Source organism: Toxoplasma gondii, chromosome X, assembly GCF_000006565.2.
Source record: "Toxoplasma gondii ME49 chromosome X, whole genome shotgun sequence".
Classification (NCBI taxonomy): domain Eukaryota; phylum Apicomplexa; class Conoidasida; order Eucoccidiorida; family Sarcocystidae; genus Toxoplasma; species Toxoplasma gondii.
In genome coordinates this window covers 5122388-5137606 of record NC_031478.1, presented here as the reverse complement: position 1 = coordinate 5137606, position 15219 = coordinate 5122388, and the positions used below count along the sequence as shown (strand labels likewise).

At 50.4% G+C, this 15219-nt stretch overlaps 1 protein-coding gene across 1 annotated transcript; it reads right to left on the bottom strand.

The window, feature by feature from the left end:
• Positions 1 to 1446: 1446 nt before the first annotated feature.
• TGME49_235905 (ribonuclease z, putative) lies at positions 1447 to 15147 on the bottom strand. Its single transcript, XM_018780445.1, has 18 exons — positions 14468 to 15147; positions 13736 to 13830; positions 12691 to 12897; positions 11369 to 11999; positions 10366 to 10746; positions 9671 to 9832; positions 8992 to 9054; positions 8460 to 8536; positions 7896 to 8166; positions 7032 to 7088; positions 6204 to 6465; positions 5623 to 5716; positions 5124 to 5247; positions 4306 to 4497; positions 3690 to 3852; positions 3061 to 3135; positions 2736 to 2794; positions 1447 to 2149 (listed from the first exon to the last, which is right to left on the bottom strand). Exons 1-18 carry the CDS (start codon positions 14483 to 14485, stop codon positions 1859 to 1861), a joined length of 3222 nt encoding a protein of 1073 aa, XP_018635810.1. The 5' UTR covers positions 14486 to 15147; the 3' UTR covers positions 1447 to 1858.
• Positions 15148 to 15219: the final 72 nt, after the last annotated feature.

Below are 15219 nucleotides of genomic sequence, written 5' to 3'. Positions count from 1 at the left end.
AAAACGGCACAGCCGCGTTTTTGACAAACGTGCGTTGAGTTCCGGTCCCGTCCGTTTGCTGATTTTCTCCGATGCAACTGGAGGAGGGCTTGGCGGGTTACTCAGCATTTTCGCTCGGCCACGTCTACGGACATCAAACACACATGGCCTGCCGACCGGAGACAGAACTGCGGTGAAATAGCTTCCCTTCCAGTTTGGTACCCAACAGATGGTCGCCCGAGAGAACAGTTTCTCCATATACTGTGATCATAAAAATCACAAAAAACACATTGATGACTCTCGTTGCCCGGCACGAGCAGACCACGCGGAGCACCCGCACCGTTGCAGGAACCTGAAGAGGCTGTCGGATTCATGAAAACAGATATATTCAAGCAAATATAGCCACAGTCACGAAAGCAGATGAGGAAAAGAAAATCGTTTGACAAGGGAACTTTTCGCATCGACAAATACAGAAGCTTCTTGTGAACCTCTTCCCATGAATTGCCACAAGAATTTACTGAAAAAAAACTTGGTCGGGGAGAATAAACGATGCGCTAAAAACTTCTAAAAGCCGGGCGAATGCGCACCACAGACGGCCTGTACGAAAAACTGGTAGGTGGCAGTACTCCCAGCTAAAGAGTCGTGAACGTCTTTCAGATGGTATGCTGGTATAGTTTTCGACTTATCGTTGTCCCCTCCGTATGTCAGTGACTTCGGAATGCCATATGCATGCCGGCAACTCGTTAGCGTCGAGCGACTCAACCCACAAATAGGAATCGCTTCAAGTCCTTTAACCGCTTTATATGCTGTGTAGTGTGAGCTATTCAGCTGCCAATCAATGGCCTAAAGCACGAATGCTTGCGGAACAGTATCTTGCTACGGCAAAAACTGCATCCGAGAGAATGCTTAATTTCTTGGTTTTAGAAATGGGTGTAAACGCTGCGATGCTACCACGTCGGCGTCAGTTTAGATGGGGTTCTATAGTAGTGTACAATCGCCCTAGGATCCATAACTATATTAATGTAGGACTGCCGTTGCCTCGAGTGTATCTATTTAATACACGGGTGTGTTGGGTATCGCATGAGGTCAGTTTCCAAGAGCACGTGTGATGCATCGGATATATAGCGCAAGAACCACCTTCAGCTCCGGTTCGTTTAGTGTTCGTAAATGGCCGTCTCGGGTCTGCGTCAGCGACCGACAATACATGCTTCGGAGTACTTCGTTCTCGTGGAGACAAGGAGACTGATACCGATTTATAGAGAGTCTCTATTGCCAACAACGAATACGATTTGTACATGGCAGCTCCACAGCTACTGACGAGGATGGCGCTATAAGCGAAAGCAAGTCAGCGCTCTCGTTCCGTGGCTGAAGCGATTTCGTGCTGAGATGTATTGGCGGCTCAGCTTCGGTTAGTAACTTCGCAGAAAACTTTAACATCCCATGAAATCACCTTTTGTTTTGAGTGATCGAGGGAGGGTGATATTTATCATCCCTGGTTGTAATTGGTTACTTCCACAAGCCGTTCGTTCCGCAGGATGCGAGAAATGCCACCAAACACCGTAGCTGTGTGACGCATACGTTCCCACATTAAATGTAAAGCGCCGGCACACGTACTTTTCGGCTCCTCTCGGTTCCCGCGGAGCGTACGAACACGCTTTAGTTGCTGTTGTTGTTTCACGCCCTTTGCACGAGTCTTCAAATGCCAGAATCGCCATGGGCTTACAAACTGTTCCACCGAAAGCCTCGCGGAGCCGACACCTAGGGTGCGAACTAGAAAGCGACAGAAGGTAAAGAAAAAAAACAGAGAGAAGCAAGAGGCGGAAGGAGGCAGGCAAATACGAGACTTGATCGCCCCGACACATACCAGCATCTCTGATATCTACTCCGACGCAAAAAGCTGATTGATGACGGGGGGCAACAGCTCGAGACACTGGGAGAGCTCCTGTAGGTGCTTCAAGGGTAGCCTCATACAATCAAATGCAAACAGAATGTGCATAGGGTCTTTGTCTCCTTCACGCTTTTGCTTTGAAAATACCGTGACGGGTGCCTTCGTCGTACAACGCGTTTCTCCGTCAACACCTTTGCCGTTCGTTTTCTCTGCATTCTCTTCCACAGTGTTGCCGCTCACGAGGAACGCATCTCCCCCTGCTTCGAGTGTCAGTACTGGGATCTAAGAACACACGCAATGTTGCACAACCACGGCTTTTGAACATACAGCGGACACGCGCGAAATGAAGACTGTCACATCCCTGTGTGCAGGCAGTAGTTGAAGAGAAACAGGAATGAAGATGTCCCCAGCAAATGCCGTAGACGCACAGACGATTCTCCAAAAAACTTCGGCGACAAGCGGCAACGGGCATCGAGATGAACGGATCAGCCTTCAAAAGTCGCTCCGAACGAACGTGTGGTTGAACCACAAAACGAATCTTGCTCTGCGTAAGTGATGATGAGATGGAGGATGCGCCTGTCAAAATGGAACAGTCGTTTACGCGATTTGTACGGTCACTCGACAAACGCCGATCTTAATCGGCGACCGCTAGCAACCATACCCCCACAAATTTGCGATGGACCTACAATCACTACCACGTGACTATTTTAGCTTCTTCCACTTCTTTTTCTGTTTTACACAACGTTAGAGTCGTGTCCCAGTCGCTGGCCGAGTGCACGATCTATCTAACCTTTGAAAAAACACGCTGTGACAAAGTTTGTGTTTGTAGGAACATGGATCCATCAAAATCAATGCCGCTTTGCCTTACCTTCGGGTAGCGCTGACTGAAGTGCGTGAGAACCAGATTGGCGCACCTGCAGTCCAGCGCTGATACAACATTCAACAGCCCACAAAAGCCAGTTTTGCGGTTAGGATTGAGAAAACATCAGCGTGAACGAATGTATACAACTGGTTGGAAAAGTCAGGGTGCTGACCCCATTTAAGCTACTGACCAATGCCTAGCACTGCAAGGGCAAGCCCACGCATACTACACAGCAGAGGGATCGACTAGGAATGCCTGCATATTCACGGAACACTAGGCTACTGCGTCGAATGTCGCTTTCTCTATCGCCATCATCAGCAGAGAAACTTACCGCCGCGGACGACTTCACTCAGACTTGAGTGACGCTTTTCAATCGCCTCCTGAATCAAAGCATCTTCAAATGTTGCTGTGAGCAGAAAAGACACGGCAACGGCATCGCAGAAACATGCAACTCTTGGAGGTGTGGATGCATATATTGTACATCACCAGGGTAGCCTAGGATTCGCGGATTCACAGGCGACACCGTGTGTTGCCACATGCTGCATCCGCACGACAAGTGAGTAAATACACACACGCATGCAGGGGTTCCTCGAGAGCGACATTTGGACTGCGACGTAAAACCGCCCTCTCATGTCTCCCCACAGAGACGCCACTCCTCCATTGTAGTCAAACGTCCTTTTTCTTCACCTGAACGAATCGTCACTGCATTTTTAGGCATATTTCCCGACGCAGAGGGCGTCGCTGTGTGTACCTCCTGGCGCCGTTGTTCTACGGTGTGTTTACCATGAAAAATTGGAATGGCACGGACTTTGGTGTGAAGATGACTCAAGCGAGAACTCCTTTCCAGTGGCGTCTCTGGGATGAGAAAGGAGAGACAAAGGCGATGCTTGAAGACATCTAGCAGGCGCAAGCGTCACGCAGTCACACAGTGCCTTTCGCACTTCTCGAGGAAAGGCCTACCTTCATGAATGAGTACCGTGGCGTTACGCGCCAGATCAAAAAGCTGCCGGCACGGCCGTGTATCGCCGGAGTAGACGACGCTTAAGTCCTTACGGGAATTGGCATCCGAGGCAGGAATTTCAAAATCCACGCGGAGACCAAAAGAGTGGGGAATGTGTTCCACCTGCAAACCAAGAGACCGAAGGAAGCGTGCCTAAGATGAGATGCCTGAGGCATGATGTCAGGAAAGCCATAAGACCACCGTCTTCTCCTGACGACAAAGACTCACGTTCGAGGTCTCACCTGGCCGTTGAAACGCACGTATCTCAAACGTTATAATTACGCGGTGCATGTGCACACTCACGGAATATATACATTATATATATACAAATATACATATATATATATATACGCGTGCACAGTATACACGCCCACAAAAACTGTGTAGACGCGAGATATACGTCTGGAGTGAACAGAGGGAAGCGAAGGCATGCGGATGCAAGTATATCCATGACTCGGGTGGACCCTCTTGAATCCTACATCGCTACCAGATACGAACGCGTTGCACTCACATATGTGTCGACAACAGTTTCCGTTTCTTCCCAGCAAGAGGCTTGACATTTTTCTCCCTGCTTACGGGGGTCGCGCGCAGTCTCAAGTCGCCAGCCTCGACGCCAAGAAGGTGAGACATTGATCGAAATGCAGAGGCTCGCTCCTCGTTTTTTTCAACTTCTCGAGATGTCTCAGGAAGGCCGCAGACGATCGTTTCTGTGCTTCGAAAGCGGTGAGGAATGCGGGTGACTCGGCAGTCGTAAAAGCGTAGCCATGCCTGAATGGACACGCAGGACATTTCACATTCTTCTTGGAATCCGTCAGCTGAAGAAACGCAATGTGCATCGCATATAGACGAGAAGAGGCGCGTTAGTAGAAGAATGGGGACAGACATGCAAGGCGCTCAAGAGTCGAATACGCACAGACGATGCAAGCCAAGGGCAGAACTGTTGCGCCAGGAGAACGAAGAAGGTGGGAAGCAGAAAAAGACAACGGAAAAACCGAAAGAATCGAGATTCCGTGGGACACTTTTGGAGAAGGAGAAATAAACGGAATCGCCACAGCTAGGGCGGAGATCGTTTCTCGGGAACGTGGGCAGAAGACGCAAAAACGCCTTGGCGCAGCTCTGCCCATCACCATTTCCATTCAAATGGCCTGGACATGTTACCTGTGTGCGCTGTCGGTTTTTCGAAACCGATGTCATTTTTTCACATGGGATCTCCCACCGAACGACACAAGAACGATGTGAGAAACCACAGACCCTTTAGCAGGGTCCACGGAGGTCCCAGCGAGCATTTGGAACATCGCACCACCGCGTCGAAAACGATGGAGTCATGACCATCGAAGGAAACGAAAGTCGCAGAAGGATCTTGATCCTCTTGTAGTCGATTACATGCACTCTACCTGCAATTTGGCCGGCGCGATTATGAGAGGAGGCAAGAGCTCGGGAAACATCGCTGCCCGAAATTCCAGCAAACAGCAAACGCCGAGATGGTGGTCAGCGTGACAGTGGGAAATGAAGACAACGCTGCAGACAAACACACAATCGAGGCTCCTAGTCTTACCTACGCACATGCAAACACCACGCAGTCTCTGAGTACTGCATCTCTCTGCACACATGCTTTGACATCATACATTTCTACAGCTCTTCATTTACATTTGTCTATTGACGCCCCCGCTTTACCGCTGTTTCCACCCGTTTCTATGAAGCGCAGTATTCGGCAGTCGATTCACAGAGACACGTTCACTATGGACGGTAACTCAGACCACCGGGGAGGTCTGCCTAGGCGTCTAGAAAGGGAGTGAGAGACTCGCATGCAGTTTCCGATGAAAATCAAAGCCCCGTCTCCCATTCTCAACTGGATCCTCTTCGTCTCACGCTACATCGCGGAAGCAAATTTACCGAATCGAGGAAATAACGCTGAGGAACTCCTCCCAGGAGTGGCACATGCTGTACAGTTGTGCAAGGGATCCTTCACCGAAGTCGAGGACGAGCGCTGCAGACATCCACATATGTGTGACGCGTGTATTCTGAAAGAAGGCCTTCCAGGGTCTCTCACGGGCCTTCTTTCTGGCCTCTGTCTCCTCCGCGGATTTCCATCCTTTGGCGCGTTTCTATGCCTTTTCAAGGCGTATCTTTTCTGTCTGTCCAAGTGTTCGCCTTCCCATCTTCTTTCGCAGGTCCTGGACCGTATCCTATGATCCACGTCAGCATATCACCATCCATATTTCTCTGTACCTCCTTCGTTCGCCTTGTTCCTAGCGTCCAGTCCCGCTCCTCACAGGTCACCTGGCTCTTCCACAGCGACGCTCTCCCCTTCTTTCATTGCTGTGCACCACCACCCCACTGAGCGGCTTCGGAACACAGCTCAACGCGGCCGAGTTCAGTACGCGCCTGCATGACGGTTATTCCACGTCGGCGACGTTCTGGGCGTAGTCGATGAGTGTCTCTTGCAGCCTCGTGCAAGTCTATCCCGGACTTACAAAGGTCCTTCCGAATCGCCACGAGGAGACCAGAAACGTTTCGATACTGCGAAGGTGCCGCTGCGCCGGTGCCCAGAAGCGTCAAGGATGGAAACGACCAGGAAGACGAACAAGGCAGAGCAGAGGGCGAGGCCGCAGACGACAAATCTGGAGACGCCGCGCCTGCTGAGGAGGACGAAGAGGTCGATTGCTCTGGCAGTGCTGAGAGAATCTCCCGACAGCGTGCACCCGTCGCCTCCAAAGCCGTTAGACGACTCAGGCGCTACATTGAAGGAAAGGAAGGACACAAGGATAAACGCGTTCGAGAGAAGTAAGGGAAGCATGCGAGCAGATGTGCGACGGGGAACGGGCGCGCGAAACGATGAAAAATCGAGAGGGGTACACAGAGGACGAGGCGAAAGCGACTCCACTAGAAACAGAACAAGGCGCGCGAACGTGGAGATGGATGTCATGGCCTCCGTCAGAACTCCATAACGAAAGCGTTTTTCTGACAACATGTGCGGCAGAGTGGGCCGAGGACACTTGCCCTTGCAAATGCCCTAGCTGACTCAAAGGGGGATTGGTGAAATGATGCTACGGATCCTATTTCATGGCGTCTGCATGCGTTGGAGCAACAAATAAGGAATAAGAATTCACGGTAAAGAGGAGTCACACGTTTGCAGTGACGACTATACACACATGGGGGGAGACTGAGGATAGACATACATTATGCACAGGGACGAACATTTGAACGCAGCCACATACTCAGATTCAGGTGTGTTACTGATCTTCGCTCCACTCGTTTTGGAATCGTTACATGTCTGTTGAGGCAAGGTGCCATCGCATTACCTCGGGAGAGAACTGAGGCCCGAAAACGGTGAGGCATCCAGAGGTGTGGGTGCCGCGCTGAAGAACAATGAGACACCCGCAGACAGCCGCGCTTTGAGAGAAGGAAATCCGCGGCGTAGCAACGAAGACGAAGGAACAGGGAGAGACACCGGAGAGAGTGAAGAGAGACAGAGACGCAAACAAAGAGGGAGAGAGAACAGAAGGGAACGACCGGGAAATACGGAAACAGAGGACAAGCGATGGAGAAAGCAAACGAAACGCATAGGCGAAAGAACACAGAAACGAAAAACACACAGAAGAGCGGATCGAGGAAGAGGGAAGAATGTTGACTAACGAAAAGGAGGGAAGCCATGAGTTCGTCCTAGCATCGCGAGAAGTCCGAAGTAAAGCAAACAGAAAACGCGGGGATGAAGACGCCGTGTGCTATCGACCAAAATCAATGGACGATTCAGGGGATGCTTCCTCGATCTCTTTCCGAAATGCGCTACGAGCTTGATTCTAGTTCCACGAGTGCGACGCGTCACAACACTGCTGGCATCCCCTGCGTACTTCGGAAACAGCTGACACGACCAAAACGCTTTCGGCAAAACATCCCTGAAATCTGCACTTCCTTGAAACGACACTCTGTCGCCTGAACCACTGTCGCACAGAAGAAACAACGAACAGCCGAACAGCACTTATGTTCTCGCAGCATGCGCATACATATATACGTATATATATATATATATATATATATATGCGTATATGTATATATGTGTTTAGACGTTCATATAGATACACCAATATATATATATATATATATATTTGGGTAGAAGCAGGGATCCAGAGTCGCGCAAGTGGTCTTGTTTAAAAACTTAAGCGTACCTTTTCCAAGGTCGACAGATCAAACTTGACAAGGCTGCGGGGGTAGACGACGCGTGCGTCCTCGACGCCCCAGAGGTCGCTTAACGGCTGCGTGACTCTCGGAGAAGAAAGCGACGAAGGGTGAGACAGAGTGCCCGAGACAGCCGAAGGCGTGGAGGACAGCGGAACAGGAGAGGAAGGGAAGGGAAACACAGGGGGAATGAGGTCGTGAAGAAACCGCCGAAGTTTGGACGCGTGGACGAACGGCGAGACATCGACGGGCGATCCAGACCTAAGAAGGAAGCGAAGACAAAGATGTCCTGAAAGGTGAAGACGGATGCAGAGAGCTTCGAAGTGAGAGGAAAACAAACGCGCCTCAGATGACGATAAAACGCGGAACATGTATGCAGGGCGACAACGGATTGTGCTCCTGTGTTGGCGTCTGATTTGCGTTCTTCGACGTCAGGCTTCCTTGTCACCTTCACTCGCAGAGCTGCGTTTCCAAGAACGACATGTACCGGACCACTGATGGAGTAGGCGGAAGGAGAAACAAGCGAGAGAGACGACGCGGAGAATTCATCTTACTGATTGACGATGACATGGCGAGTCAAGGAGCCTGTCACGGCTTTAACGAAGCGCGCATATTCCTCCGAGTGAAGAATCTGAAAGAAGAAGTGGAAGTGAGTCGACCTCGCACGCGTGCATGCGCGCTCCAAGGGACACAGCGACAGAAACGTCGACAGCTGCCCCTACGTACATTTTCGCATTTACTTCTACACCTCTAGGAAGCGAAACGTACAATTCGGCAGAATGGAAAGAAACAATACCCACAACTTACATCAGGGATCATAAAGAGAGACATCCGTTTGTTTGTATGAATGTATACATATATATATATATATATATAGATATAATGTCGCCGAATACCTGCTCATATGTACGCAGGGACGGTTGCATCGACATCTATACTCGCATGTGTATTCAAAACTCTGATCATGTGCCGTATGGATGTACAAATACGTATTTGGGCTGTGTTGGTAACGCATGCATGCGTCGAGGCTGCCGATACTTTGGGGCGTCCATCAGGTTTGTCAAAACATGGAGCCGGTTCGCTTACGCTGGGCGGTGTCATATGAAACACGAACGTCAGGCGGTCAAGGTCAACCTTTAGTCGTTCCAGCTGAGAAGATCGAGGCAGTCATGCAGTTGGTTCAACTTTTACACTCGGTGGTAAGTCTGAGCAGCGACGGACGCATGCGTGTAAACCGTTGAAGGACGAAGCTCTTTCACTCTTAGAGGTGATATGGCTGACAGAGTCGCCTTATATGGGAGGACGACAGTGGCTCTGCACATTAGCACGGCCATCTCTCCGTGCCATGGGAAACTTTTTCAAACCTCTCACTTTGAGAGGCTGTAAAAAGCACTCTACATATGTCGTATGTAAACATATCCACATATGCAATTATATGCCTATGTTTGTTTTGTGTTTAGGATTAAATGCGGAGACGCATGTACGCAAATATGTGTGGCCATGGGGCCTGCGCATCAGAAGAAGCAACTGGGTGGACGTCCATGGCCTCCAAAAAACGGCTTGGGGCATTTTCGCTCTTCCCGATGCGTACACCTCCACTTTCAAATGTGACTACAGATATGCATATCTGTTCACTTCCGAAAGGACTTTTGTATACAAGCATGTACAACATGTATACACAGGTCGACCTATGGGCCAGCATATAAGTTACCTATTCTATGTCAGCGTGTGTGTGTCTCTGGGGCGGAGTTTTTGTGCGTCTCACCGCAAGCGTCGCTTGTTGAGGCTCCACACATTCGATGACAAGAACCATCTGACCCGGCGTCCCTGGGCCACAGACTTGGTCTGGCGTCACAATTCTTCCCTCGCCTGGTACTTCGATGGATTCTCCGTTTTTCAGCCGACCAAAGAGAGGGCCAACGGGGACCTGAAGAGGAAGAGCAATCCTGCCCGACAGGGAAAACTAACTCGGGAGAGAGCGGCTGCGTGTGCCCCGAGAACTCAGGCGCAAGAGAGAAAAGAAGAAAAACACAAGCAGGAGAGAGACCAACAAAGGAGAGGGATAGTAGACAGAGCGGAGCGGCATAAAGGTGGAGAGACAGAGACTCTGAGGAAACGAAGGAGAGAGCAGGAGAACAACCGGATCAGGAACGACCAAAGTGGGGGAGGGGAGGGGGGCGAGACGAGCAAGATCAAGGGGAGAAACAATTCACACGGTGAACACAAACACGGAAAGAATGAAGAGAGAACCGCCGCCACAGAGAGAGACGGAAAATGGGAGATACGAATAAAGAAGGAAGGAAGAAAAGAACAGCATCCCTCCAAGGTCAAGAGACGCCTTCAGATTCATCGCTCGCTGAATTCACTTGATTACCCAAACTCCATTTGCTGCAGTAATCCTTGGTGTTCAAAGGGATGTCTTTCTCCGAGACGTATCATCTTGTTTGCATGTTCACTCACTCTCAGCGCCTTAGCTTTGTCGGGGAAAAATCTCCCAGGGATCTGCGGCCACGATAAAACGTAGGCGACGCAGTCGCGCGGCTGGTCTCGCTGTTCACCCTGCCATTTAGAAACTCCCAGATGCCCGGCTTTCTTCTCTGTTGACCTTCTCTCGTCCTCGTCCTTCTCTCCACCAAAGTCGGTCCGGACCTGCCCTCCCGCGTCTGTCGGCATCGACTCAGCAGAATGCAGAGAAGAAGGAGGAGAAGAAGAAAGAGAAGAAGGAAGAGAAGAAGGAAGAGAAGAAGGAAGAGAAGAACCCACACGCAGTTCTCGGCTTGAGTCGCCGTTGCGTGTGGCGGGAAAAGACGTCGACTGTCTCGCTTCGTCAGGGGACAAGATCTGCAACGGAAAACAACAAGGAACAAGGAAGAAAAGAAGCTCGCAGCACCAGCGAGACGAGGAACAACAGCGCGAGACGGCAGAAAAGGAAAGAGAGGAAAGCATACGAACTTACGCATTTCCATACGGAAACATGAGCAGAGGTATACCTCTAGAGAACGACAAACGGCAACAATTCAGAAGTCGCCACATCCATGGTTGACTCATCCAGCCCTAGAAACACAATTGCGAAATAAAAGGCATGTGCTTACATATATATATATATATATATATATATCAGTGTATTCATGTACGAATACGTGAACTCCGTTTATATATATATATATATATATATATACCTTGATGTCTGCACACATACGCATGCTTGTAGATATGTATACATGCATATCGAGACATGGATCTCAGGCGGTAGGTTAGAACTGCTAGGAAGGCAGAGGCACGCATTGTCAACGCGCTCGCCAGTCGCCCTGTTCAGGAGAACTGGAACGCGCGTCTCGGGTGTATAGAGGATAGGCACCACCTGAGGTCTTTTCACGGAAAGCGCATGTGGACCGACAGACGCAAAGAGACCCCCCCGCACCGTGAAGCAGAAGGCAGGTCATCTGCGCCTCCGGTCGGTTACCCGTTGCTTCTTCCTTTCCGTTTCTTCGTTGCATTCTTCGTTCGTTTTCTGTTCTTCTGCGCCACGAGGTTGGTGCGTTTTTCGCAGGTCCTCTCCGGAACTTTGTCCGCAGTCGCTCTCCTCGGCCTCGTCGCCGAAAAGCGGATTTCCCCAGTTGTTTATCGCGCTCGTTCCCACCCGCGAAAAAGCGTCGTTTCTCCACGCGTCTCCCTCTCCTTCCTCTCTGCCATTCGGAGACACCCACAAGGCTCCAAGGGAGGATCGGGGCTCCTTTGTCGAAAGCGAGTGGGGAAGCAGATACGCGTGTACCTGCACATTTCCAGCTGCAACTCCCGCCAAACACACAGAAGCTTGCGAGAAGGATTCGCGCGAGGAAGAAAGTGAAGAAGACGAGGGAGCAGCAGACGGTGGCGAGGCAGAAGCAGAGGGGGAAGAGGGGGAAGCGGAAGAAGGCGTGGAAGGTCGCTCACCGTAGGAGCAAAACGAGGGGGCATTTCGGCGACATGTCGACGGATTTGATTGCCCGACGGTTTCGCAGCCGTCAGTCGAAGACGAGAGAGGAGAGCCTGATGATCGAGAGTCGGTGGCGAACGACGACGGGGGAAGATGGTACTCGTAGTTGATGTGACGCCTGCATGGAGAAAACGCTTCAGCGAGACGCGAGTTAAACTGGCTTGAGCCACAGTCCGACGCGAAAAAGAGGAGACATACCGCTTGTCCCTGTATGGATTGTCTACTGTCGGAGGGGGAACGAGTGAAGAAGGAATGACTGCGTGCAGGTGACAGGTTTGTTGCTGTTCAAAAGGGAGAAGAGACGCCAACGAAATGGACGAGAGACGTGAGACGCTGCGAGTGGTAGAGCGGAGAACTCGAAAGTTGCGATATCTACTCAGCAATACCAAACCTAAGACACGAAGGTCTGGCAATGTCAAAAAGGCAGAACTCCCCACACTATCCTGCAGGGGAAACATGCGAAACAGGACGAAACCGGCGAAAAATAAAGGGAAGCCGAAGAGAAAAGAGAGGAAGCATGAGGAGACGTACAGCCTTCGTTACCGACAAGGCAGGCCCTACCGTCGTCTGCCGTGATTTGTTCTCTTTCCTTTAGTGCTGAGCTTTTGTCTTTGTTCTCGTTCTTCTCGTTCTCTTGCGCTCTCATCTGCTCTTCTTCTTCACGCATCTTCTCCTCTGTTCATTCCCTCCTCTCCTCCTCTCGTCGTTTCTTGTCTATCTTTTCTATTTCCTGCCCTTCGCGGCCGACATCTAATCGCTTCCCGCCGTTCACAGTATTTTGCTTTTCCTCCTGTTCCGTATTCGCCTACAAGCCAGCGAAAGCTCGCGAGGTCGTCTCGAGGAAGTCCGGCAGGTCGGGAGGCCCCCAGAGGCGCAGGTCGCGCGGCCGCTCGGCGACGCCCGCGCCGTCGAGAGTCAGAAGCAGTCCTGGGAGACCAGCAGAAGTGCCTGCGGCGACAGAAGTCACGAAAACATCTGTCGTCCTCGCGAGATGCAGTTTGTGCTCCAAGTGGAACCTGGAAACGCGTGGAAGTCCACAGCAAAGGAACAACCAACTCGGGTGAAAAACATGCAGAAACTCCAAACACAACTCACACCGAGACGCTCAGGCGCTGCAGGTTAGTGGAAGGGCAGGGGAAAGAAGACGGTGAAGGAAGAATCACGAGTATGAAGAAGGAAGAACTAAGACGAAGAAGAAGAATGAAACGAAGACAACGACAGAGAGGGTATGGCCGAGAGAGATGAAAACAGAAGCAGCCGGAAGGGAGAGAAGAACAGTCATGGAGAAGGCAAGACGACGAGAAAGGATAAAAAAAAACTAACTCAGGGCAGGAAGGACAGAGGATAAAAGAGGCAGAAACCGAGAGCCTGAAGGGAGCGTCATCACGGGAGGGGGAGACAGCGAGAAAGGAAAATGCAGGAAGAAAATAAATAGGCGTTCCATCCTGGAGGCATTATGTTGACGCGTACACCCACAAATATGTGAATGGTTGAGTATCTGTTAGGGGCTCCGGGTCACTAGATGCTTATGTATATATATATATATATATATATATATATATATATGACTCTTTCGCACCGAGCAACTCGCATGCATACAAGCATACAGAAGGACTTTATTGAAAGCGAAAGGCCGCTTGTGAGAAGAGTTCTCCCGTTCAGTACTGGAGACAGTACGAGCGAGAGATAACTTCACGAGGCTGAGATCTTGAAAGACGTTGTTTACCGGATCTACTTTGCGCACAGATAGAACTGCACACACCTAGAGAGAGGAACTACGTTTGAAGGAACAGCGAGGAAGACAACGCAGAACAGGGGAGCGCCAGGCAAAGAAGTTCACTGAACAAGGCTGACCTCTGAACGTTCTCTCCTGCGTTGAAGAGAAGTCGATTTCCTTCCACGAAAATTTGCAGGGAGGGTGCGACGGCGAGTCTGTGCCAGCCAAGGATCTACGGAAAAGGAAAAATCAAAACACAGAGTTTTCTAAAAAGCCGTCCATCAGCGGGGAGCGACACAAGGCGTTGATCGATCTGCACAAGAAGATATGCTTGTGATCCAACAGGAGGATCAACGTCTGCTTATGAAAAAAGCAGCCGCTGAAGGAGAGCGAAAAGGCGCTAACCATCAGGCATTCATGTCTGCTCACAAGCATGTATCGGGAGAGAGACAAATGCGCCGAAGAATGAATAGAGGGGGAAGAGAGGCAAGAAACGAGGAGAGACTCGAAGTGAGCAGAAAAGGAACAGAGAATGGCAGAGCAAGCCGAGACCCGGTAGCTTCCAGAACAACGAACGAACCGAACGAGTGAAAAGGAATCAAGACACAGGGGAGTGCCGAGGTGAGAGAAAGTAAAAACTTTCTCCAAAGGAAATCCACATGTTTACGCATCTGCGTGGAAGCAGAAATGAGGAGAGGCCGCGAGTCACAGGAAGGGCAAGGAAACGAGGAAGAAAAAAAAAGAATACGGAGAAAAGTCAGGTGACAACAGACAGGGTAAGGCAGGGTGACATGGCGATCACACGACACATGGAATCAAAGGAGAAGGTGAAGAAACGGGGGAAAAACAGAGTGAAAAAGAGAACTCACTTGAGCGTGACTTTGCATCTTGAGCGAACCGGAACGCGTTTCTGGGTGGAAGAAAGGATACCTCAAAAGAGTCGAAACGAACGAGAACGGATGTACATTTCGCCTCTTCGCACATACGATTGGTTTTGAGAAATCGCATGCAACCACCTACTTACACTATCTCTCTATTCCTGTAAACAGACAGTCTCAGGCATTTGCATGCACCTCAACACCCTCCCATGTAGGCGCTTGTATACATACGAATATATATATATATATATATATGGATACATCTGCACCGTTCGCTTGCTGTATAGATCAAAGGCTTAAAAGGGGATGAGAAACTGGACTGGGAGATGTTGCAGTGCACGGGAACAGTGAGGAGGAAAGGGAGCAATGAGAAAGAAGAGCGCAAAAGGGCAGGCGCGATTCGAGGACGAAAATGTCGGAGGAATGCGACCTGGAAGGAAGAACGGCAGATAAGAGGTCAGGAGGTTGGCTGGCAGAAAGGCAGGACATGCGATTCGTGCTGTTGTCACAGCAGCGGAAAAAATTGAAAAGAAAACAAGTTTGGGATGAGAGATGTGTGATAGTTGTAGCTTCGCAGTCAATTTGCAGTTCGAGCAGAAGGAGAATTCGCACGGGCGTCCTTCTACGTCGACAAACGAGCAGGAAAGCGGCGAGAAAAAAGGAGAAAAACGGCGAAAACGAGTAAGTAAATCGCGTTTTTGTCTTGGGTCGCCAGTCCCACTGCATGCGTCACCGCCTCGCGA

What these genes read in the sequence shown, in the direction of transcription:
- TGME49_235905 (XM_018780445.1), bottom strand. An exon ending in GGCCTCAGTTCTCTCCCGAG is followed by an intron (nt 6,466 to 7,031) that starts GTAATGCGATGG and finishes CCTTCAATGTAG; the next exon opens with CGCCTGAGTCGTCTAACGGC. An exon ending in GAGTGAAGTCGTCCGCGGCG is followed by an intron (nt 2,795 to 3,060) that starts GTAAGTTTCTCT and finishes ATGTTGTATCAG; the next exon opens with CGCTGGACTGCAGGTGCGCC.